This window comes from Girardinichthys multiradiatus, chromosome 11 (genome assembly GCF_021462225.1).
Source record: "Girardinichthys multiradiatus isolate DD_20200921_A chromosome 11, DD_fGirMul_XY1, whole genome shotgun sequence".
NCBI classification, from domain to species: domain Eukaryota; kingdom Metazoa; phylum Chordata; class Actinopteri; order Cyprinodontiformes; family Goodeidae; genus Girardinichthys; species Girardinichthys multiradiatus.
This window is the reverse complement of record NC_061804.1, coordinates 24,877,943-24,901,029: the sequence shown is the minus strand read 5'-3', so window position 1 is coordinate 24,901,029 and position 23,087 is coordinate 24,877,943. Positions and strand designations below refer to the sequence as shown.

General features: G+C 39.9%; 1 protein-coding gene across 1 annotated transcript; it reads left to right on the top strand.

Moving 5' to 3' along the window:
- The first annotated feature begins 821 nt into the window (after window positions 1-821).
- On the top strand, window positions 822-19,703 carry ltn1 (listerin E3 ubiquitin protein ligase 1). Its single transcript, XM_047379899.1, has 32 exons — window positions 822-1,118; window positions 1,322-1,528; window positions 1,734-1,832; window positions 2,307-2,537; window positions 3,260-3,312; window positions 3,431-3,611; window positions 4,028-4,201; window positions 5,617-5,807; window positions 5,903-6,050; window positions 6,142-6,399; window positions 6,528-6,839; window positions 7,057-7,266; window positions 7,353-7,394; window positions 7,482-7,671; window positions 7,785-8,024; window positions 8,106-8,259; window positions 8,361-8,511; window positions 9,876-10,086; window positions 10,202-10,358; window positions 10,451-10,564; window positions 10,668-10,795; window positions 10,886-11,021; window positions 11,395-11,539; window positions 12,702-12,915; window positions 13,062-13,299; window positions 13,471-13,548; window positions 13,685-13,871; window positions 13,966-14,131; window positions 15,023-15,243; window positions 18,453-18,647; window positions 18,765-18,932; window positions 19,018-19,703. Exons 1-32 carry the CDS (start codon window positions 1,050-1,052, stop codon window positions 19,078-19,080), a joined length of 5,331 nt encoding a protein of 1,776 aa, XP_047235855.1. The 5' UTR covers window positions 822-1,049; the 3' UTR covers window positions 19,081-19,703.
- Window positions 19,704-23,087: the final 3,384 nt, after the last annotated feature.

Sequence of the window (23,087 nt, the reverse complement as noted above, 5' to 3'; positions counted from 1 at the left end):
TTGTATGAAACATCCTGAAGCTACTATGCTTTTTTTTCTCCCATGAAGGTTTATATAGAGCTTTTATACTTTGCAAAAATCTTGCATACATATTTCTGGAAGTTATTTGAACCGCCAGTTTGTTTATGTAAAATTATGCAATCACTTGAATTCAGCTCTAGATGTACATGACCTCCATACTAGAAACCATAAATATGAAAGATGTATGAAAACAAATATACATATTAATGGTGAAATTGTATAAAGTGTGATATATTAAGTAAATATACTGTTTATAGTTATATTGTAATTGGTTTAGGAATTTATTAATGTAAAAGGTTTATATAAAATATATTCCTAATCCAGTTGCAGGACTTGTTTTTTGTACTGATTTTATTTGTGCAGATTATCTATTTGTTTTTTTCACAGCAATGTGTAAAGTTTCCGTACTTATTAGGTTAAAAATATCCCTGAGGAGTGATTCAGCAAACTTTAATTCTACTAAAATTGAACTGTATAGTGTAGTGTAATTTATTTGCACAGTGGAGTATAATTTAGCAAAATCCTCTTAATTACATTTGATTTGTATTAATTATATGGAATATATAACTACACCCGGGAAAAGTTTACATTTGGCAATTAGACATCAAAATTAGTTTTTTAATTTAAAATGTATCATTCAGTGCAGGTAAAACTATTTTCTCCGTTTGTTTTATGGATGTTGCTTTATTTTGAAAGTTTTAGAAAGGAAATCAGAGCAGTCACGTTGCTGTTACGTTTGCTGCGCTCTGGATACTCGGGATTTCAATCAGGAAAATCAATCAGCTTGTCAACAAAATTCTGATCAGTATGTAAAGTTTATCAGTCCGGTGATGAAATCAACATCCTGCATTTTCTGTTTGAATTTACAATATGCTTGGCGCTCATTAACCATTTGACGAACGTTTCTAGTTTCACATAAAAGTCAACTGTTCCCTTAAATGTGGGAAGGTCTGCAGTGACGTGACGTTGAGCTAGTATGTCACTTCCGAGTTCTTAAGCGATAGCTAGTGAAAACAGTTTTAAAACGTATGGTGTTTAAATGTAAGAATACCACCATGGGGGGTAAGAATAAACAGCGAACAAAAGGAAATGTTCGGGTAAGTGAAAACTAATCTCTATAAATCAGCGTTGACGATTCAAAGTGAGGTAGTGCAAACCTTAGCACAAGCTAATATAAACTTCGTGTTTTCAGCTAACACGACACATGTCTAAACTGTTTGATTACCACTAACTGGCCATCTGGGGTATGTTTTATTTCCCCCTCTCCTATGTGAAACCGCACATTATTTCTTGTAATCAGCCGTCCAGCAGCGGCCGAGCTGCTGAGGTTCTGGCCAGGGAAGGTGGTGCCATCCCGGGCTTCGTGGGCTTCGACACCACGGTCGCCTCTGAGTTGAGTTATGTCCCAGCTGTCCACGGAGCGGAGGAAATAGACAACCTGGTGGATGCGGATTTCCGCCTGGTGCTGCGGAAACTGTCAAAGAGGGATGTTGTCACCAGACTAAAAGTGAGCTTAAGCCCCTTTCTTGTAGAACCTGAGAGTTCTGTATATTAATCTATACAAAACATCTGCAGATTCAGACACATGCATACTTAAATCTCTAGGAAACTTGAAGGACAAATCTACTGTTTTCATTTTACAAATTAGCTTGTAACAAGCTAATGTGCCTTTTATTGAAAGTGTTTTTAGTAAGAATGTTTGTTCTTCTCAGGCAGTGCAGGACTTCGGGGCCATGTGTCAGGAACGGGATGCAGAAGAGGTGAAAGGAGTTCTGCCATACTGGCCAAGAATTTACTGCAAGATATCAGTGGTGAGTTGTCCTTGCATCCCGGCAGTTCAGCTTTGTCATTTTACATGGAGTTGTTAGAGCTGAACCAGTGAATCGGGCAGGGTTTGATCAGCTCTAGTCTAGTAGGTTAATTACTTTTAAAATAAGATTGTTTTCCTAGTCATTAAAAACATGAAAACAAAAGAACTCACTATTTTTGATGTATAAACATAATAACTAACAATGTGTACTGGGATGCACATTTCTGAGTCTAAACATATGATTTGATGCATAAATGAATTTTGTAACACCTTTATTCTCTGTTGGAATTAAAACGGCTACATCTGTCGAAGAAGCTGCAGCACATTTTTTAATCTCTTTTGGGTCTTTAATAAAATTAATATTGGCCTAAAAAAAAAGCCCAATTGGTGCTTCTCTAGTGTTACTCATTGTTGAAATAGTTGATCTTTTAAGTCATTTTCCCATCATGGCTCAAAAGGTTTCTTTATCTGTCAGGATCATGACCGCCGTATCAGGGAGGCCACTCAGCAAGCCTTCGAACAGCTGGTGCTAAAAGTACGTCGCAGCTTGGCCCCCTTTCTGAAGAGTTTGATGGGCCACTGGATTCTGTCGCAGTGTGACACTTACATGCCTGCAGCCTCTTCTGCATGCCAGGCCTTTCAGGCTGCGTTCTCGCCGGCTAAACAACCTGAAGCTCTTGACTTCTGCAAGGATGAGATCCTTAATGTGAGTGGAAGTGTTAGCTTTAGTATAGAAATGTGGATACTTGTGCTAAAATATCTAGCTACAGTGCATTGCAAAAATATCCCTGATCTTGATTCTTTTCATGCCACATTTATAACCCCAAACATCAGTGTATTTTATAAGGGTTTTACGTGCGTACTGGTGAAGTGGAATTAAAATTATGGATGGTTTTAAAACCTTTCACAAATCTTAAGTGTGGCCTACATTTGAGTTCAGCAACCCTGGGTCAATACTTTTGCTGCAGTTACAACTGCAAGTCTTTCGAGTTTGTCTCTACCCGTTTTGCCCATTTTTCTTTTCACGACAGCTCAAGCTCAGTCGTGATGGAGATGGAGTCTGAACACGTATTTTAAGTCTTGTCACAGTTTCAAACAAACCCGGGGTTCACTGAACAGCTGTGTTTATACCGAGAATAAATTATACACAGATGGTCTCGATTCACTTGTAAATAATTTCAGAAGGCAGTTGGTTTCACTGAATTTTATGTTAAAGCTATCAGAGAAAAACGAGCTGAATACAAATGAATGCCAACAGTGTGTCATCATTTTTCTTCCACTTAACAATCGTGGATTAGTTAGTCTTGGCCTTTCACATAAAATCCCAATAAAATACATGGAAGTTTGGTTGCAACGTAACAAAGGTAAATTTCACAGGGTTTGAAAAAGAAAGCAAGACACTTTTAATTTATGACGACTGTGTTGCAGGTGCTTCAAGATATTTTATTAAAGGAAACACCAGACACTCTCAGTGATCCACAGTAGGTCAAAAGGTTTTACTTAATCTTAGCTTCTGTCTGTTCCTTTTTAATTGTATATCTACTGAAATAACACATTTTTGAGGAAGATTTGCTAAGGGACTTGTTTCTCGTTTAACAGAAGTGTGACAGAAGAGGAGAGAGAAGCCAAATATGTTCGCATGCTCACCAGTTCCCTGTTAGGGGTGAAGAGACTGCTTTCTTTGCTGCTTCAGAATGACAGAGCAGCATTGGAGCAAAGACTAGCTCTTCTGGTCAGCTCTGGGAAGTTCTGGAAATACAGCAAGCACAAGACACCACAGGTTTGTAGAACAATTCCCGTTCGCTTCAATTTTAGATGCACTAATAAGACACCATAGTGAAGATTTGCACCTCTGCACATTACAACATGAAACTCATCACATTCATAAATGATGTTAACTCATTACCTCTGGACTTAAACTGTGTGTAAGGTGGAGAAAAACATTCTCAAATATAATCATTTTTCTTTTAACTGAAGCCTAATGTAGATCATAAAAACCTGATTAGATGTTTATCATTGAAATTGAAGATGTGAATGACGTACTTGCTAAGAAAAATTACAACCGACATTAATGTGCCTTCATTTACATGTGTGAAAATGTCAGAGAACACAGTACTTACTGCAGCACTTGTTACTAGAACAAGTCTCCATCAGAGTGATTACTGAAATGTCCTAACCTCATGTGTTGCTCCACAGGTCAGAGGGGCCTTTTTCGAGATGATGTGTGCTCTGTGCGGATTCACACCAGAACTGGTCCAGAGTGAAGCAGCGCGACTCTGCCCTGCTGTTCTCCTCAGTATCGACGACACAGATCCTGTTGTCCTTCCTCATGTGTGGGAGGCTGTTCTTCATGTTGTGTCTATAATCCCTGTGAGTGTGAATGACCAATACCAGAGGGTTCCAACCCTGGTTCTCCTGACTTAAAAAACCAGGGAGTTTAACAGGATTCAGCGGCACTTGAACCCGAAAGCTACCTCTGACTTTATCGGCCTGAGTTAGCGTGTTAAATGTTAAAAATTGAGACACTACTATTGGAGAACTATTCTTCTACAAAGAATATTCCAGTGTGTCTCAGTTTGCAAAGCTGCAACTGAAGGAACCACAGGACTTCAGAAACACTTGTCCTTAGCATAGAGGAAACAAAGTAGATTTTTGACACCTCATGCCAAAGCATCGGGTGGAGGCGTTATAATTGGGCTCGTTTTCCAGCTGCAGGACCTGGGCTCCTCGCAGCCATTAGCCTCTTTCACGAAACACTTTAAGTCGGGATTTGACATGATCAGAGTCCACCTGTTTGCAGGACAAAGGGAAAGCACATGGTGACATGCTGTGTTGTGTCATTTGAAACTTGTCAGTTCTCACCATTGACATGTATTGGATGAGCTGCACTAAAGTGTGTGGAGATGGAACAAGATCATTGCCTTGGTCGGTGGCTAGACACCTCTGGTCTAGGCTGTAAGGAATCCAATAGCAATAGAGCCAGATCTTTTGAGGCACAGAGACCTTCCATATGTTTCTCCTGAATGATTTGGAGATGTCTGACAGATGCCTCCTGTGATTACACTTGGCTGACTTAGGATCTCATATCTGTGTGGGACATAATCTGACTTGATTGCTAAATTGTGAATGATCAGGGGGGAGCATAAAGTGGGACTTTATGCTCCCCCTTGTGGCTGTATAACAGAACTGTTTTATGAAAGAGGCTATTAAGGTCACAATGAGCTGTTCTAGAAGGAATCTAGAATGAAATTTGAGGCCAGCTGCCTGACCGCTAAAGTTTGTCCCAAACTAGGTCATGAAACAAAACAACGACCCTAAATACAAAAGCAAATCTTAAACGGAATAGCTAAGTAAAAAGAATCAGTGTTTGGCCAAGTCAAAGTGAAGACTGGAAGGATGCAGTGAGCTGTGCAGAAACGAGAAGAAAAAAAAGAAATATGGGTCAAAATTCTGCCTCAGCAAGGCAAGAGGCTGATAAATTCAGAAAACAACTACTTCAAGTTAAAACTTTCTAATGTTGTTCTCACCCTAAGCTAATCCATTCTCCTTCTTTGCTTAAAAAAATTATGGATAAAGTGTTGAATCTGTTTCTTTTTTTTTTTTTTTTTAAGATCCGATTATAGTGATTTTAAAATTTGAAGACCAGATCTCTTTTATTATGTTGTGATAAAAAAAACTTTGGAATTCTAGGAGGGCGTGATTTATTTTCCATAACAATGCATCTCTTTCTTTCAAATTTAGTTTTACACCGTGTAAATTAAAAATTTAATGTTTAAATGTTTCAGGATTGTTGGACACACGTGAATGCTAAGAAAGGCTTTCTTCCTAAACTCTGGGCTCTATTAAAAGAAGGCGGTAAAGGCATGGCTAAAGGACTCCATCCAAATCTAATGCCTCTCCTCAGTAAATTGTCACAGCAAGTCACCGATCCTAACTTGGACTTCTACACCTCTTTCTTCACTGCATTCCTGCAAGGGTAACTCGTTTGTGTGTTTTATATGGGAAATGGTATATGAAACGGTTGCGTTTTCTAAATGTAATTCTTGTTTCTCTGTGTTTTGTGTTTGCCAGTCTGTCTAGTGAGCGTGCAGTGACGAGCCCATCAGAAAGTGCAGTCATAGTGACGTCTCTTGTTGAGTGCTTGAGGTACTGCATACTGCAGAACACTGGAGATGAGCCGTCTCAGGAACAAATAAGGACCATGCTTGTTTCCCAGCAGGTGGGATCATACCGACATGCCTAATTTTCCCAACATATAGAATTTCCTGATGTTCAGATGTTTCTTACAGTGTTGCGTTCTGTTTTTGCAGCTTCTGCCTTTAATTGAAAAGGCCATTAGAAATATATCCCTCCAAAATGGGCCTCTTTTCCTCCTGGTCACTGAAATGCTCATTTCCTGGGAGAAGAGGGCAGGTTTACATGGTGAAGGTGAGGAAAATAACAGCAAGAATGTCTTCAAGAGACTTTTAGCAGACTTCTGGGAGGGACTTGGTCTTCTGTGTGTGTGTTTTGTTGACGACGAGGATGTGGATCCTCAGGCTTTGGAAGGTGTAGCCACTTTGCTGCAAGTGAGTTTACTTTTATCCTATTGTAAAAAATCTCCAATAAAATATTTTAAGAATAAGAATGAACCTCTTAGAAGAATGCCAGAATGATGCTGTCTTGAATAGTTCTGGTCTCTCTTGGATCTCTCCAGGTCATGCGTTATCCTGAGAGAGTAAGCAAAAAACAAACCCAGAAGAAGAAATCTGTCATGATGTGTCTCTCAAAGACAGAAGAGGATGAGAAATCAGTAATTCAGGCAGAGGGAGTTGAAAAGGCTTCGCAGATTGTGTCAGAGCCTGTGAACGAGAAGGCATTAGGGTCCCTACAGACTCAGCATTTTGAAGACGTTGTGTGCCAGCTGGCACAGCTTTGTCTGCTGCATGTGAATGAGAAAAACTCAGAGAAACATCTTGTTTTTCTGTCCCTTCTTCTGCAGTCTTTTCACACGCTCAGGATCTTCAGTGTAAGCCAAAGAGCTATTTTCATCTCTTTATTTTATTTCATATGATCTCTTTTCAGGGTTGCAAAAAACCAGTTTAGCAAAAAAAAAATTATATTGCGATGACTTTTGCAATTTTATGTTTTGCAGATCTGATTTTTAAGCTATTTAGATAAAAAGATGGATTTTATCTATCAGAACTCACTATAATAAGTTTTTTCTCATGCTTTACTTATCTCAGACCTTACTGGAATTTGATGAAAATGTACCTAGAGATGTTAAATGGACGGATGAGAAAAATCCAGCAGTTGAGTTTCTGCTGAACCGGGTGGTCGTGTGGCTGGCTGAGATGGGACGCAGCGATACTGAGCACCTGGTGGAGATGGTTTTCAGCTCACTTTCCTGCTGCAGCCAGGAGGAGACCACACAAATTCTCAATCATGTCACCACGGTAACCGCATCCTCATTTGTTTGAGATCCAACAACAGTTTTACTGTTGTTTCTTTGCTTATAATGGTCTGCTTCTCTTCTTTCTAGATGGGTTTGCAATGGGGAATTATCCTGCAAATTATTCAGAGGGTAAATATCATTCAATTTCTACCAGACTTAAACCAGTTAGTGTTAATTTTTAGAAATTTCTTTTTGACCGTTTTCCAACTTGTAAAGGCATGTAAAGATCCCAAGACTCATACAAGCTGCAGGGAATGGCTGAAAGGTTCAGTTATTGGCGAGCAGCTCCTGGGATTGACTGAAGAGCTCTGCGAGGTGGGGCGCAGCTCTACGTCTTCCAGAACTCCAACAAGCAACCACAGCTGGGCACTTATCAGCCTTGTTCTCTCCCAGAACAACAACAACGGTAACTATAGACTCAGTAAACAGAAAATGATGCAGAAATATTGCAGAAAGATCCTGTGTGTTTGAAAAAACTAATTATATGTCTAAAAGTTTGATCTGTTTTTTTGTGCTCAGAGTCTCTGATAGGGGAGGTATACATGGAGAAAATGTTAGAGAAGCTCCACACCACTCTGTCTGAGACCAAGAGTCTGTCTGATGCAGGCGACATGGAGCCACTCATCTCCTTCATCTGCGACGTAGCTTCTTCTTTCTTCTCCTCTGTACAAGACTGTCTTCTGCTCCTCTCTGCTGAGGAGCTCCTGCTGACGGTCTTTCAGCTGACTGCTCAAGATCAAAGACACACTCACCTGTCTGGTGGGTACACACTCGGTGCACAAAAATGTCTAACTAAGCTGTGAGAGAAAAAGCTAATAAATGTTGCTATTATTTTGGCAGAATCACTGCTGGATAAGTTGAAGAAAGTGTGTGTAGCTGGGGTCAGGTCACTGGTTCAGCACTGTGACCGTGAGGTCAGCGAAGGCGGGTTCCTGCACATTGCAGCCGTCTGGGTAATGAAGCAACTTCTGACCGTCTCTTTAGATATTAAAAGGTAAATCAGTCTTGCCTGGTATTAAATCTTATTCTGTGCAAAAATGTCTCATCTTTTGGATAAATCTGCTGTTATTTTCAATCATTTGTTTTCTGATTCAGCTTGCAGGTTCTAGTCGGAGCTCTCCAAACCTTAGTGGAAACAATCATCTCTGTCGGCGACCAGGCATCCTCTATCCTCAGCCAATTCTTTACTCTTTTGACACCGAGCCAGACAGAGTGGACCAGAATCAGACACGCCCTGTCTCCTCAGGTCAGGAAACCAATACTTGACTCCTGGGAAAATTCAAGCACAACCATACAGTGGTTATAAATACAATATTTTTTAGAGGCCTCGCAGAAGTAATCCTTGCCCTTGAACTTTTCACATATTGTCACATTACAGCATCATACCTTTTGAAATTTGAAGTGACAGACCAACACAAAATATAATTATAAAGTAGAAGGGCATGAATGAATGATTTGATAATATATTTTTATTTTAAAAATCTTAAAAGTGGGTTGGGCATTCGTATTCAGTACCCCCGAGTCAATACTTTGGGTGGAGAACATCTGTGGATATCTGTTTTCAGGTCTTGCCACAGATTCTCAGTTGGATTGAGGTCTGAACTCGAGCATTCTGACAGAATATGCTTTGATCTAAACCGTTTCATTGTAGCTTTGTGCTTTGGGTCGTTGTTCTTTTGGAAGGTGAACTCCTGTCACAGGTTTTGTTCCAGCATTGCCCTCTATTTAACTCCCATCTATTTTCCAAACCAACTCTGACCAGCTTCCCAGAAGAAAATGATCCCACAGGATGATGCTTCTACCATTATATATCACAATAAAGGGTGTAAAGGTGCACTAGAGTCCCGGTTCAGTATGTGCTTTAGTTTTAAAGTCACCGTTTGGTATCCTTTGATCAAGAGAAACAAATGTATATATGAACTACACAACAATAAAACCACCTGAAAATGGTCATGGTTGTTATTTATGGATTTTCAAGTAAAACTGCACTGATATTTAAAAATAATAAATGTTCACATAACTTTGAAGTTGTTTTCATATTGTACTTGAAAAGTTCAGCTGTTGGGAAATCTCACCTCAAAGGGATTTCTGTCAACATGTTTGCTGCTGTGCAAAATCTACTAGCATTGCCCTGTCAACAGAGTCCATCACCTGAGCTGTGGATCTCTGCAGCTCCTCCAGAGTTACTATGGACCCAAACTGCATGCCCCTGAACTGTTTGGTACTCTTTATGATGATGGCGTTCAAAGAATGGTTGCATTCATTTGGAGATTAAATTGGGTGGTACAAATAAGGTGATTGAAGGCAGTTGGTTGACCTAGATGTTACTTCAGGGGATTGAGATTAAAGGTTGATTAATACATATGCATGTCATCATTTTTTGATTGTTGCAAAAATGTTTAAAACCATGTATCACTTTTCTACCTTTTTCAACCTATGTGCTACTTTGTGTTGGCCTGTAACATTATTGCGTTAAAATGTATAGATATTTGCTTGTAAGATAATAAAATGACAAATGTTCAAGGGGTAGGAATACTTATGCAAGGCACTGTACAGAGAAAACATAAAATTCATGTAGTATCTCCTTTTTTTTTAACCTGTTGCCTTCAGTGGGTCAAATCTCCTTTACTATCCAACCGCCACAGAGGAGTCTGTGAAAAACCCTCGAAGGACATGTGGAAGTTTAGAGATTCAAGCAGGCTGCCTGCTCACCTCTGTGTCTGTGCCGTCTTGGGAAGGGTGGCCCAGACAGCTGCAGTTTTGCCTTGTGGCCAAAAGGAGGCACTGTGTCCTTCATTTTTCCCAAACCTTACAGGCACAGGTACGGAAAACTTCATTGAGAACATATGTTTGTGTTTCCTGTTTTTTTTTTTTGGTTTTTTTTCTTTCCTCCTACCAATTTCATGCTTTTGAATATTTATGTTCTTATCTAACAGTTTCAGAACTGCTGTATGCACTGCAGTGGTGTAAGGAGCTTGATTACAGACCCACCGTAGCATCTGCCTATCGAAACCTGTTGGCTGAATGGGGACTTTCAGATGGACTCCATAGCAAAGTTCCAATGAAATCTCTGCTAGAGACCCTCTACTCAAGGTGAGATTCATCTCAGGCGTTCATTCATCTTCACTGCCTGTAATTTTAAATATTCTCCTCTGATTAAATTCTTCTTCTGTTGCAACCATTAGGTCAGTGACAGATGGTGGTTTGTGGTCTCTGACTCTAGAGAACTATATCCAAACCAACAACTTGTCAGCCACTCGCAGCGGAGCTATAAGAAGACTTTATGATAGCGCTGATAGGTCAGTCATTTCTAAGAAATTATTTTAATTATGTATTTTTCCATATTTTAAGATGCAAAGTGGTAGATCTGGTTCTGTATACTAAAAGCATATATTTAATCAGTCTTTTCCCAGTGTCTCTGAGCACGCTAAGCACACTCCAGGTGCTCTGCCCACTGATGACAAAAGAAGACAGAGAAACTCTGATTGTTTTGGCAACTGCTGGAATAATTAACTGGCAAGAGAATGAAAGTGAGGCACCTGAAGAAACATGCCTATTACAGGACTCCGTTCCTTCTAGATTTATATGTGCAAGTAAGCATTTTTGGCTGTGTGTTGCAGGTGTTTATGGCTGTCTGGCAGTGCTGCTGTGCTGTCTAAATGCCAACACTCAGGTAGAAGAGGAGGTTGTGCAGGCTGTCCTCGCCACTATGATGGAGTGGAGGAACAGCAGGGAGGACTGGTTTCTCTTTAGCTGGTAATTGAGTAACACTAAGCAAGTTTTTAAATTATTTCTTACACCTTAGTCATGATCTGAGCTATTTTGCTAAGATTGTTGATTGCTGAGTTGACCCTCTGATGTTCTGCCCTCTTCCCATGTACAAGGAGATCTGCAGCATGTCTTTTGAAAATAAAAACAACTTTTGTCTAAAGATTAGCCTTTTCATGATGTGCCTAAACCACAGAATATGTCGCTTTTGTTTTATATCATCCTTTTATATGATGCTTTCAGGAGTCTTGTGAAGCCCAAGCTCTGATGTGTGAAAAAGGGGCAATATGAAAGGTGGTTTAAAACTGTTAGAGATCAGCGCATCTCCTGCTGTTGAATTAGCCAAATCTGTGTGTTTCAGTGACCTGTTGGAAACAACATCTGAGCAGCTGAACCTCAATGTGGAGATGATTCGATTCTTGTGTTGGCTGGTGACTCATTGTCCAGCTCTCCTCGGGGGAAACCAGTGGGACTTTCTGCTCTGCTCCATGTTGGCCTGGTTGGAGGTAAGACAAAGCTCACACAAGTTCTATTTTATGTTCTATATTGAGACTGGATGCAAGGATTATTTTGTACTATTATGATTTACCATGCCTTGCAAAAGTATCCATATCCCTTGACCTTTTCCACATTTTGTCAAGTTACAACCACAAATTTCTGTGTATTTCATTTGAATTTAATATGCTAGACAAACACAACGTACTGTAAAGTGTGTAGTGTCGTGCTAGAAGGTGAACCTCCACTCCATTTCTAAGTCTTTTGCCTAAATAACTCGCTCCACTTTCCCATTAGTCTTGACCAGCCCCCCTGTCTCTGATGAAGAATAGCATGCCCACATCCTGATGCTGCCACCACCATGTGTCACTGTGGGCATTTTTAGTTCTGCCCCACATTTTGCATGCATCACCAAAGAGTTAAATTTGTCTTATCTGATTAGACTATGTTCTTCTACATGTTTACTGTGTTCTCCTGAATGGCTTGTGGCAAACTGCGAACAGGACTTCTTATGGCTTTATCTTCCCACTCTTCCAGATTTGTGGAGTTCATGACTAAAAGTATGGCTGCAGGATATTAGAAAATATTGCAATGGCGATATAAGTTGCAATATATCTCTATCTTCTTTCCACTCTTTCTTATTTGTGGTTCCATCACTTTGTGACCCTTAACATTTTTGGCGATGTCATTTGGGTCTGCTGCTGTACAAATGACTAAATATTACATTAGCATGTAGAAATTCATGTTCATAACTCCTGCACTCCAAAGGGTCCTTTGCGACATGAATATTGCAACAGTGGTATTGCAATGACGATATATTCACAATATATTGTGCCGCCCTAACTAATAGTTCCCCTGTTTTCAGATTCTCCAATCTGCTTTTTGTTGATTAATGTTTTCTAACAAACCTCGGAGGCCTTCATGGAGAAGTAGCTTTTGTTTTTGCACAGGACACTGTTCTATTTTCCTTACACCTAACACTTTTGCAGTACTTTTGTGGTCTACAAAATAAAATACATTAAAGTTGTGGTTATAACATGACTGGGATCACTGCAGTCCTCAATATTCACATTTTATTGATACATCACTATATTTTTTAAAATCCTAATTCTAAGTTTTTTGTTTTTTTTCTCATGCGTCTTATTTTTTTTATTTTGGTTTATCCAAATCCAGACTGCCAGTGAGAATGTGAGCAGTCTGTGGAACCCGTGGGTACAGCTGTTTGTGTGCGAGAACTCTGCGTTAATCGCAACTCTGAACCGGTTCTTCGCATCGTCATCTGCTGACGTACTGGAGAAGTTGCCAACAGAACTGGCTGGTGAATGGAGAGATTTCTTTCTAGAGGGAATCTACAACCTTCTGTTGCCCCTGCCAGTTAAAATCACTGGTATGTATTTAGGGTTGATCATAGCTAGCAATTGTACTGTATCTGGAAAATAATTTAGGGATTCACTGCATTTTATTTTCCATAAACGTACCAATTACAATATTAATGTTTTTATTTACTGTATTCCTTATTTTTGCTTGAATCAGAGGCCTTTCCTGAACCAGATGACCCTGTGTTCCCTATGGCTGTACTCCAGTCAGTTGGTTTGGCTCTGACCTATGTTCCAGTGCAGCAACTCAACCAAAACTCCTTGCCGCCTCGATTCATAGCGAACCAAAAGACGAACCTGCCAGAGAGCCTGCAGACGCTCTTGAACACTCTGTGTCCCCTGCTGCTGTTTAAGGCCAGGCCTTTGCAGATAACTGTTCACCACATGCTGGAAAAGTACGGATTTTTCTTTCTTATAGCGATAAGTGTTTGATTCTGTCAGAAGATACTGCCTTACAGTGAGTCAGATCTATATTGTTGAATCTGCCCTGACATCCTTACAGCCCTGGATGATCTGTCAGGTTAGCTAAAGTTTAGCACACAATGTCCTTCTTGTTGTTAATACAGGGTGATGCCACAGCTACCTGAATGTGATGGAGAAGGCGATAACAATAAGTCGGATGATGACAGAGACGAGCCATGTCTGTAAGTGAAACTCTGAGGCCTTAACCTTGCTATTATTACTATTTCTTTATGCGTATGTGTAAAGAAAGATTAAAAATAAAAGACAAAAATGTAACAAATATCTATTTTACTTAAATTCTTGCGTGTTTGATCCCAGATCTCCTCCAGCTTCACTCATGGCCATTCTGTCCACCTGTGAAGAGCTGTGTGATAGCATCCTGGCAGCGGTTCAGGTGGGAGAGTTTGCTGTGGTCCAACCTCTCAGCGTGGAGTACTCCTGCATCCTGGCATACCTTCTTGCATGGAAGTTGCTCCTTACTTTTTTCAAATCCTCCCCCTCCCATGTGAGTCACTTTGTGATTTCTGCTACAAGAATGGGTTTATGAAGACTGTAGTAGTTGATTTTGATGTACTGTCACACATTTTCTTTCTATCTAGCTGCGTGCCCATTATGCTCAGTATCTTAAGAGAAACTGCTCCCTTAACAAGCTGCTCCTCCATCTCTTCAAACTGATGCCGGAGAACCCGATTTGCCCGGGCCAAGGGACAGAGACAAAGGAGAGTAAAACTTTCTTTACAGAGAGCCTGCTTCTCACAGTTGACAGTAAGTCAAGATCAGACTCTTTCTTCACTTTGAAACTTACAAGATGTTGCAAAGCTATTCACATCCCTTGAAAGTTTGCACATTTTAACACATTACAGCCACAAATTCAGAAAAGCCTGCTGAGAACATCAGTTATGTGCTCCACAAATATGGTCTTCATAAAAGGGTAGCAAGAAGAAAGAAATTGTTGTAAAATGCTTTTAAGATTAAGTGTTCAGTCCTTTCCACCATATGATTAGATATAATAGCCCTTAAAAAGCCCTTCCAGTTGCCCTTAAACCCTGAAGAGGAAACGCAAACTTGCACATGCACCTCACAAATCCGGCCTCAATGGATGTGAGCCAAGACAAAGACGTTGAAAGAAAGCCATAAGAAATTCTAGTGGCAGTTCAACACGTTACCATCAAGAAGATGCTCTGGTTAGATGAGACCATAATCTAACTCGCATGCAAAATGTTATGTGGTGGGAACTAACACTACGCATCATTCTGAACACATCGTCCCTCTGAACACCTTCATCCAACTGTGAATCTGTGGCAAGACTTAAAAATTGATGTTCACAGATGCTCTTCATCCAACCTGACTGAATCTGAGCTGTTTTGTAAATAAGAATGGCCAAATGTATTAGCCTTTGGAAGTGCAAAGCTGGTAGAAACATATCCCAAAAGACTTGCAGCTGTGATTGCAGTTAAAGGTGGTTCTACGAAGTAATGACTTGGGTGAACTGAATACAAATGCACACCCTACTTTGAATGTTTTATATGGTAAAATGTTTTGCATTTTATACGCTAATCTGTAGTCTATCACATAAAAAAAAAGAAAACCCTAATAAAATACACAGAGAATTGAGGCTGTAAAAATATGTTATTCTGTCTTGTGTCTTGACTGCAGAGATTGTCGGCGTTGATTGGGAGCTCCCTCACCTGGCTTGCAGTGTGTACTACAGCACAGTGCAGGACCTGCCTGCTATGGTACGTCTATGGTGGAACAGCCAGGAGAAGAGAGTGAGCTCTGCTGTGGAAAAGTTCACCAGTAAATACGTCAGTCCTGTTCTTTCAGCCCAGGAGATCTCCTCCGTCCAGGACAGCACTCAGATGTTTGACAGCATGACTGTAAGTTAGCAGGTGCAGTGCGCTCTGCACACTAAAAAACAAGACAGCCTTCAGATGCGTTTGTTAAACTCTAATTTGTTTCTGCTGGGAAACAGTGATTTTTCTTGACTTTAGGCATTACATGTCAGGTTTAATAGACGTAGGCAAATCTGTCATGCCATAATAGAAGGTACCATTTTGAGCTGTTTTTTTTTTAAGGATGGATAAATATATTTTTTGATATCTTCTCCATTCAATATATTCAGTTTAGAGTTTCCAGTGCAGGGTTTTAATGTTTTTGAACAGGCTCTTACATCCTTTTCCCTTCAACCTTTCGGGCTTAGAACGTTTTTTTTGTTTTTTTATGTTTGTTTTTGTATAGTTTTGATTTAGTCTTTTATATACCGCATCAAAAACACATTTACCAAATCCATGTGAAGTATTTATTTTTCACTTGATCTGACAATAATGTTTTCATTTCTTACATTTAGGCTGACAAATACACAAAAATCAGAAATGCATAATGTATTTAGTACAATAAATGCACAAACATGCCTAAAATGTACTGAAACTACATATTGTTAGGCTCATAGCATAAATATGATTTAGGCAATTATGCTATGAGGCTAACGATATACAGTACAGACCAAAAGTTTGGACACACCTTCTCATTCAAAGAGTTTTCTTTATTTTCATGACTATGAATATTGTAGCTTCACACTGAAGGCATTAAAACTATGAATTAACACATGTGGAATTATATACTGAACAAAAAAGTGTGAAACAACTGAAAATATGTCTTATATTCTAGGTTCTTCAAAGTAGCCACCTTTTGCTTTGATTACTGCTACGCACACTCTTGGCATTCTGTTGAAGAGCTTCAAGAGGTAGTCACCTGAAATGGTTTTCACTTCACAGGTGTGCCCTGTCAGGTTTAATAAGTGGTATTTTAAGCCTTATAAATGGGGTTGGGACCATCAGTTGTGTTGTGCAGGAGGTGGATACAGTACACAGCTGATAGTCCTACTGAATAGACTGTTAGCTGCTTTTTTCTTGCCATAAAACAAATTCTAAGTAAAGAAAAACGAGTGGCCATCATTACTTTAACAAATGAAGGTCAGTCAGTCCGAACAATTGGGAAACTTTGAAAGTGTCCCCAAGTGCAGTTGCAAAAACCATCAAGCGCTACAAAGAAACTGGCTCACATGAGGACCGCCCCAGGAAAGGAAGACCAAGAGTCACCTCTGCTGCGGACGATAAGTTCATCCGAGTCACCAGCCTCAGAAATCGCAGGTTAACAGCAGCTCAGATTAGAGAACAGGTCAATGCCACACAGAGTTCTAGCAGCAGACACATCTCTAGAACAACTGTTAAGAGGAGACTGTGTGAATCAGGCCTTCATGGTAAAATAGCTGCTAGGAAACCACTGCTAAGGACCGGCAACAAGCAGAAGAGACTTGTTTGGGCTAAAGAACACAAGGAATGGACATTAGACCAGTGGAAATCTGTACTTTGGTGAACGGATGGACTCTACATGCCTGGTTCCCACTGTAAAGCATGGAGGAGGAGGTGTGATGGTGTGGGGGTGCTTTCCTGGTGACACTGTTAGGGATTTATTCAAAATTGAAGGCATACTGAACCAGCATGGCTACCACAGCATCTTGCAGCGGCATGCTATTCCATCCGGTTTGCGTTTAGTTGGACCATCATTTATTTTTCAACAGGACAATGACCACAAACACACCTCCAGGCTGTGTAAGGGCTATTTGACCAAGAAGGAGAGTGATGGGGTGCTGCGCCAGATGATCTGGCCTCCACAGTCACCGGACTTGAACCCAATCGAGATGGTTTGGGGAGAGCTGGACCGCAGAGTGAAAGCAAAAGGGCCAACAAGTGCTAAGCATCTCTGGGAACTCCTTCAAGACTGTTGGAAACCATTTCAGGTGACTACCTCTTGAAGCTCATCAACAGAATGCCAAGAGTGTGCGGAGCAGTAATCAAAGCAAAAGGTGACTACTTTGAAGAACCTAGAATATAAGACATATTCTCAGTTGTTTCACATTTTTTTGTTCAGTATATAATTCCACATGTGTTCATTCATAGTTTTAATGCCTTCAGTGTGAAGCTACAATATTCATAGTCATGAAAATATAGAAAACTCTTTGAATGAGAAGGTGTGTCCAAACCTTTTGTCTGTACTGTACAAATATTTCTCATAAAACCAGTGTCTATCTCTTTGACATTGGTATGAGAGTTTGCTCTTCTGTGTAAAGGTAAAGGGGGAAACAAAAGGCTGAATACTGACCCATGTCCGTCTCAGTCTTTATCATTTACTTCAGTTGACTGCAACGTCTGCCCATCTTGCCCTATTGAACTTTCAGACTTGGAATTTATTTACTATCAGATGTCTGGTTTTACATGATGTATAAACGTCAAACCAAAACTAGATTTAAGAATGGCAAACCTGCACTTTCAAGGGTGTTTTATTGCTACTGGCCTAGGAAAACATCATATGGTGTAATTACACCGGCAGGTTCGTAGACCCCAAAGAGGTCTAATTCTTCTTGTACAGATTTTAGCCAACGCAGATTGCTCCTAAGAACAGTCATACAAAAGAACTGCATCAAAAATATATATTTTAAACTAACTATAGTTTTCTAGACTTCTTAGAGTCTGTCGTGCCTACCATGAGCTTTTTCTAATTATTAAGAGCAGAGGTGACGTCACGCTGCATGTGTGAGATATCCATCAAAATGACAAAATGATTATGAAGTTATTGCTTATTCAGCCTTTCTGTCATCTTCTGACAGTCTTTCTCTCTTGCGAACCTTAAACAGCAGACATGCTGTACAAAAACAGCTTAACATCCCAGTGCTTCCCCTGTCTTCATCACCTACGCAGAACATGGCTAACTTTGAGGTTGCATCACCGAGTAACATTGTCCACATCGGAGAGTCTTGTTGTCGGCTTGTGTTGATAGTGCTTAGTGTTGAAAAAAGATGGGATTTATGAGTTTCCCACACACTATTAAGCTGGAAAATGACCAATTCTCATCTCCATGCATTTCTTGATTTATCCCCACTCTAAAGTCAACAGAATGTATTTTTTGAAGAGAAACAAGCCATTTCCATCTTTTGCAGAAAGGCCAGTATTATGAACTTGAGTAAATTCTGTGGTGTAACATGGCATTTTAATAATAAAAATATATTATTTTAATCATCTCGCCTCAGGTCAAGGCCCGCTCGGCAGCACGAGAAGTGATTGCCACCTACTCTGTGGACGATATCTACATCGAGTTGGTGATTCAGCTGCCGCAGAACTACCCTCTGGGCTCCATCACTGTGGAGAGTGGGAGACGTGTGGGCGTAGCCGTGCAGCAGTGGAGGAACTGGATGCTGCAACTGAGCACCTACCTCACACATCAGGTTGAAAAACAATCAATATGTTCTTTTTAGGCACTAAAGACACAGGTGCTTTTAAGGTGCCGTGTGTTTTTATTTGCTGGGATGTGGTTAAAAAAAAAACATTGTTTGTGCGGTCAGAATGGCAGTATAATGGAGGGCCTGGCCCTGTGGAAGAACAACGTCGATAAACGCTTTGAGGGCATCGAGGACTGTATGATCTGCTTCTCTGTCATCCACGGCTCCAACTACTCCCTACCTAAGAAGGCTTGTCGTACCTGCAAGAAGAAGTTCCACTCTGCCTGTTTGGTGAGGCGTGATATTGAAGTATTAATGCGCTTTAAGCAGCCAGTTGCAGCTCGTATTTATATGTCTTTTCTTTCTTTTTCTATAGTACAAATGGTTCACTTCCAGCAACAAGTCCACCTGCCCGCTCTGCAGAGAAACCTTCTTCTAGTACTGGCCTGTACTGATTTTTTCACAGGAGATATTATTACGAAACCTATCCAGAATGCTGTACAATTGGTTGGATTACTGATGTGATTGAAAAAGAATCTGGTGGAATCATGGACAAATGTAGAGCTATTCATATTTTTACATCCTATATGTCCATGCTCAGATATATGGGTTAAAATACCCCATTAGTGTGTACATAGCAGTGCTTTTCTGTATTGCTAATGTGAATAACCAATGGGCTCATCTTGTTTTTATGTTTCTTGTCATACAGCTTGTTTGCTCTTTGAATCCCCTACATACATGCAGAAAACATTGATTAAACTGATTTGATTTATCACTGGAGGTAAAATGAGTTTTGAAATGCAAAAAGCAACTAAAAGCTGGTTAGATAATTATGTCAGTTTAAGTGAGTTTTCAATGTAAAATTTCCTAATATTTAGGAGTGTAAAGCGACTATCTGATTAGTGACATTTTATCTTTCAGAACCAGAAAACAGGACTCTAAAGTAAAAAATCCAAATGCTCACAAATATCTGAGCCTAACACTGTGTGTCTTACCCTGTGCCTACATTCACCTGTAAATGATGTTAAAAAATAATTGGAATAAATCTCCTGGATAATACTACTGGATGAAATGTCTGATTCATTATTAATACAGCTCACAAATCTCAATATATTAGAATGTCTGTTAATTTTTGACAGAGAAATTGTTTTTCTGTGTTGTCTAGAAGACAGCTATTGACACCCTCCACAAGAAACATAAACCACAAAACACCATTGCTAAAGAAGCTAGCTGTTCAAGCTGTAATCAAGAATATTAATAAAACGTTAAGTGGAGGGAAAAATCCTATGGTAGAAAAAAAGGGAACAAGAAACAAGGGTAAATGCAGCCTCGAGAAGATTAGAGTAGCAAAACCCATCCAAGAGAATGGGGCTGGAATTGGTGCTTCGAAAGTCAAGACGCACAGACATACCCAGGACATGGGCTACAACTGTCACATCACTTGTGTTAAACCACTTCTGAAACAAATAGAGCATCAGGGGTATCTTTCCTGGACTAATGGGAAAAAGCCCTTGACCATCTCTCTGTGATCCAAAGTAGTCTTTTTAGATTAAAGTAAATGTTACATGTTATTTGGAAATTGTGGGCCTAGAGTTTGGAGAGTGAAGAGGCACAGAATCAAAGTTGCTTGAGGTCCAGCGATTCCACAGTCAAAGATGATTTGGGGAGCCATGTCATTTGCTGGTGTTGATTTGATATGTTATATCAAGTCCAAAGTCAGTGTGGAATCAGTCTGAATCTGATTCTGAAGTCTACCAGCAGATAGAACAATACAGTTTAAAGGATTCTGCACGTTTATTGGGAGAAACCACAAAACTACTTCTCTGCGTCAGGAAATTATTGAAGACTCCTGGTTTTATTGTACAAGGTCCCCTCTCTCTTCAACCTGCTGCTCTTACTAAGGTGCACATAGTATCCCAAAGAGGAGGCCTCGATCAAACATGCTTCCATCGGCTGAAGGCTTCATGCAGATACTAACTTTCCAGCAGGACTTCGTACCTGCCCACATTGCCTAAAATACCCAGGTCTGCTTTAATCACCATGGTTTCATTTGGCTGGATTGGCCAGCAAACCTCTCTGATCTAAACCCCATGGAGGATCTGTGGAGAATTTTCAGGAGGTAGATGAGAGAGAAGGCTGCTATCAAAAACCTTGCAGTTTTCACCTATAGTGACACGTTTTGTGTATGTATGCCATGAATAGTTTCAGATCATGTCAGCTGAAATCAAGATGAAGCTCTTCTTGCTTTCAGCTTAAGCATTTTGTTATAATGTTTCAAAACAAGTATAACTAAAAAAAAAAACCTGTTTGTTTCCAAGGAAAGGTTGTAATTAGCTTTAGTCCGTGACTGCTGCTCCAGTCCCCCAAGCTCATTTATCTTGGGTCCACCACATCCTCCTGTTGAATAATTTATCTATTTAATGGAGACTTGCTCTCATCACAATTGTTCTTATGGAATTAATTATGACAGATTAAGCATGATTAATGAATTAATCCCTTTGATTTTCTCTGCTGTCTGAAGCTTGTGTGTATGTCTGTCATTTGTAATTCATTATTGTGGTCAAATTTCATCAATACATACAACCAGCATTCATCATCATCTGCCCTTGACCTTTTTAATTGCCATTGATCTGTTTGGCAGGCATAAATATTTATTCAAAGGGCTCCCTCTGTCTCACGAGTTTTGACAGAAACACTCACAGCAACAGCCTCGAGTCTTATTGCTCATTATCTGCTTGATTAAGCAGTGGTGCAAATGTTATGAACTACATTCAGTACAGTTCTGTATAAAGCCCATTCTTTGCATAGGCGTAATCAATTCTTACCAGAAGATGGCAGTGTTACCACACACACACTGGCTGACAGTCTGTAGAACTACTTACCTGAGACAACGGACACATAAAACTGCCAGGAAAGGCATTGTTTTTCTTCCACAAAAATGACAATTTCACTGTGTTTTTTACTCTCTCTTTTATTTTTTCAGTAATTAAATAAAGATGAATAAATATACAAGAATTTATCAAAATAACGATGAAAAAGTTCTATTAAAATTCTGCCTTTTGGACATACTGGTAATTAAATGGTGCAAATCCGTATTGTTTCTGGAGAACATTGGAAAGCTGGCAGCTAGGTCACTTCAAGCTGCCTCACTCAGCTGGAAGGTGGCTGCTTCAAATATTGGCTGGTGCCTTTTCTGTGGGAAGTTTGCATGTTTTCCAACATTCATGTGTGGATCTTTTTGCAGGTACTTCATCAGCCTAAAAAACATAAACATGCGTGTCTGGTGACTAAATTGTCATTATTGTGTGCATGTTTGGTCCAAGTTATTCAGATTGTATCGATCTTTTTGCCCTTTCACTGATACTGCAATCGACTCCAGCAGTGATCCTAAGACCCTGAACTTGATTGAGTAGGTACAAAAAAATGGATGGAGAGATAATTGAAAAGCTATAAACAGGAAGCAGATAATTGATCTAAAGCCACAGCCATATTTGCTTGCTTAGCATGGAAGCTGGTCAGAGCTGATGGCAAGATGAGGGAGTTAAAGGGCAGTGTAATAAAACCTGTTTGAAACTGAAACGGGTGGAGGCCCACCTTTCTGCAGGACAACAACCTAAACATGTAAATAGAGCACCAAAAGAAGGGTTTATATTAAAATATTTTAATAATTATTAGAATGCCCTAATCAAAGTCCAGACCTCAATTAAACCGAGAACCATAAAAAACAACATGAATATTTCTTTGAACAGGTGCTTTAAAGCCAATCTGAAGGACTTGAGCTATTTTGCTACAAGGAATCTGCAAAAACTTCAGTCTCTAGAAGTGTAAAGCTGGTAGACATACCACAGAAGTCTTGCAGCTATAATTGCTATTCCAGGTTGTTAGCACTGTTGCCACGTGGCAAGGAGGTCCTGGGTTCCAATCCCTAACAACAGCTTTCTGCACAGAGTTTGCCCATTTTTCCAGTAGATATGTGGCTTATCTCCAAGTAGTCTGGCTATCTCCTGGTCCAAATGGGTATCCCCTGCCTCTTATCACATGACCACTGAATATAGGCACCAACAACCTTGCAAGGATAAGCAGGTATAGACAACGGATGTTTGGTGGTCCTTCAAAGTATTGCTTCAGAGGACACAAATACAAGAGCATGGTACACTTTTCTGATTTGTAGAAAACTTTGAAACTATGTATCTTTAACCTTCCATTTCACAGTTATGCACAACTTTTGCTGGTCTATTAAATACTTTTACAAGATACTGTAGCTGTGAAAGTGTAACAGATGCCCTCCTTCCATTTGATTTTGACCCACTCACATGACCCAGCTGTACTCCAAACTAATTAGCAGTCATCCTCGCTGTAGCCATTCCGATCACTAGCTTCGTTGACTTTGGAGCCAAACTTAGTTACTTGATAATTATCTAGACCTGGTTAGTTCTCATTTAACTT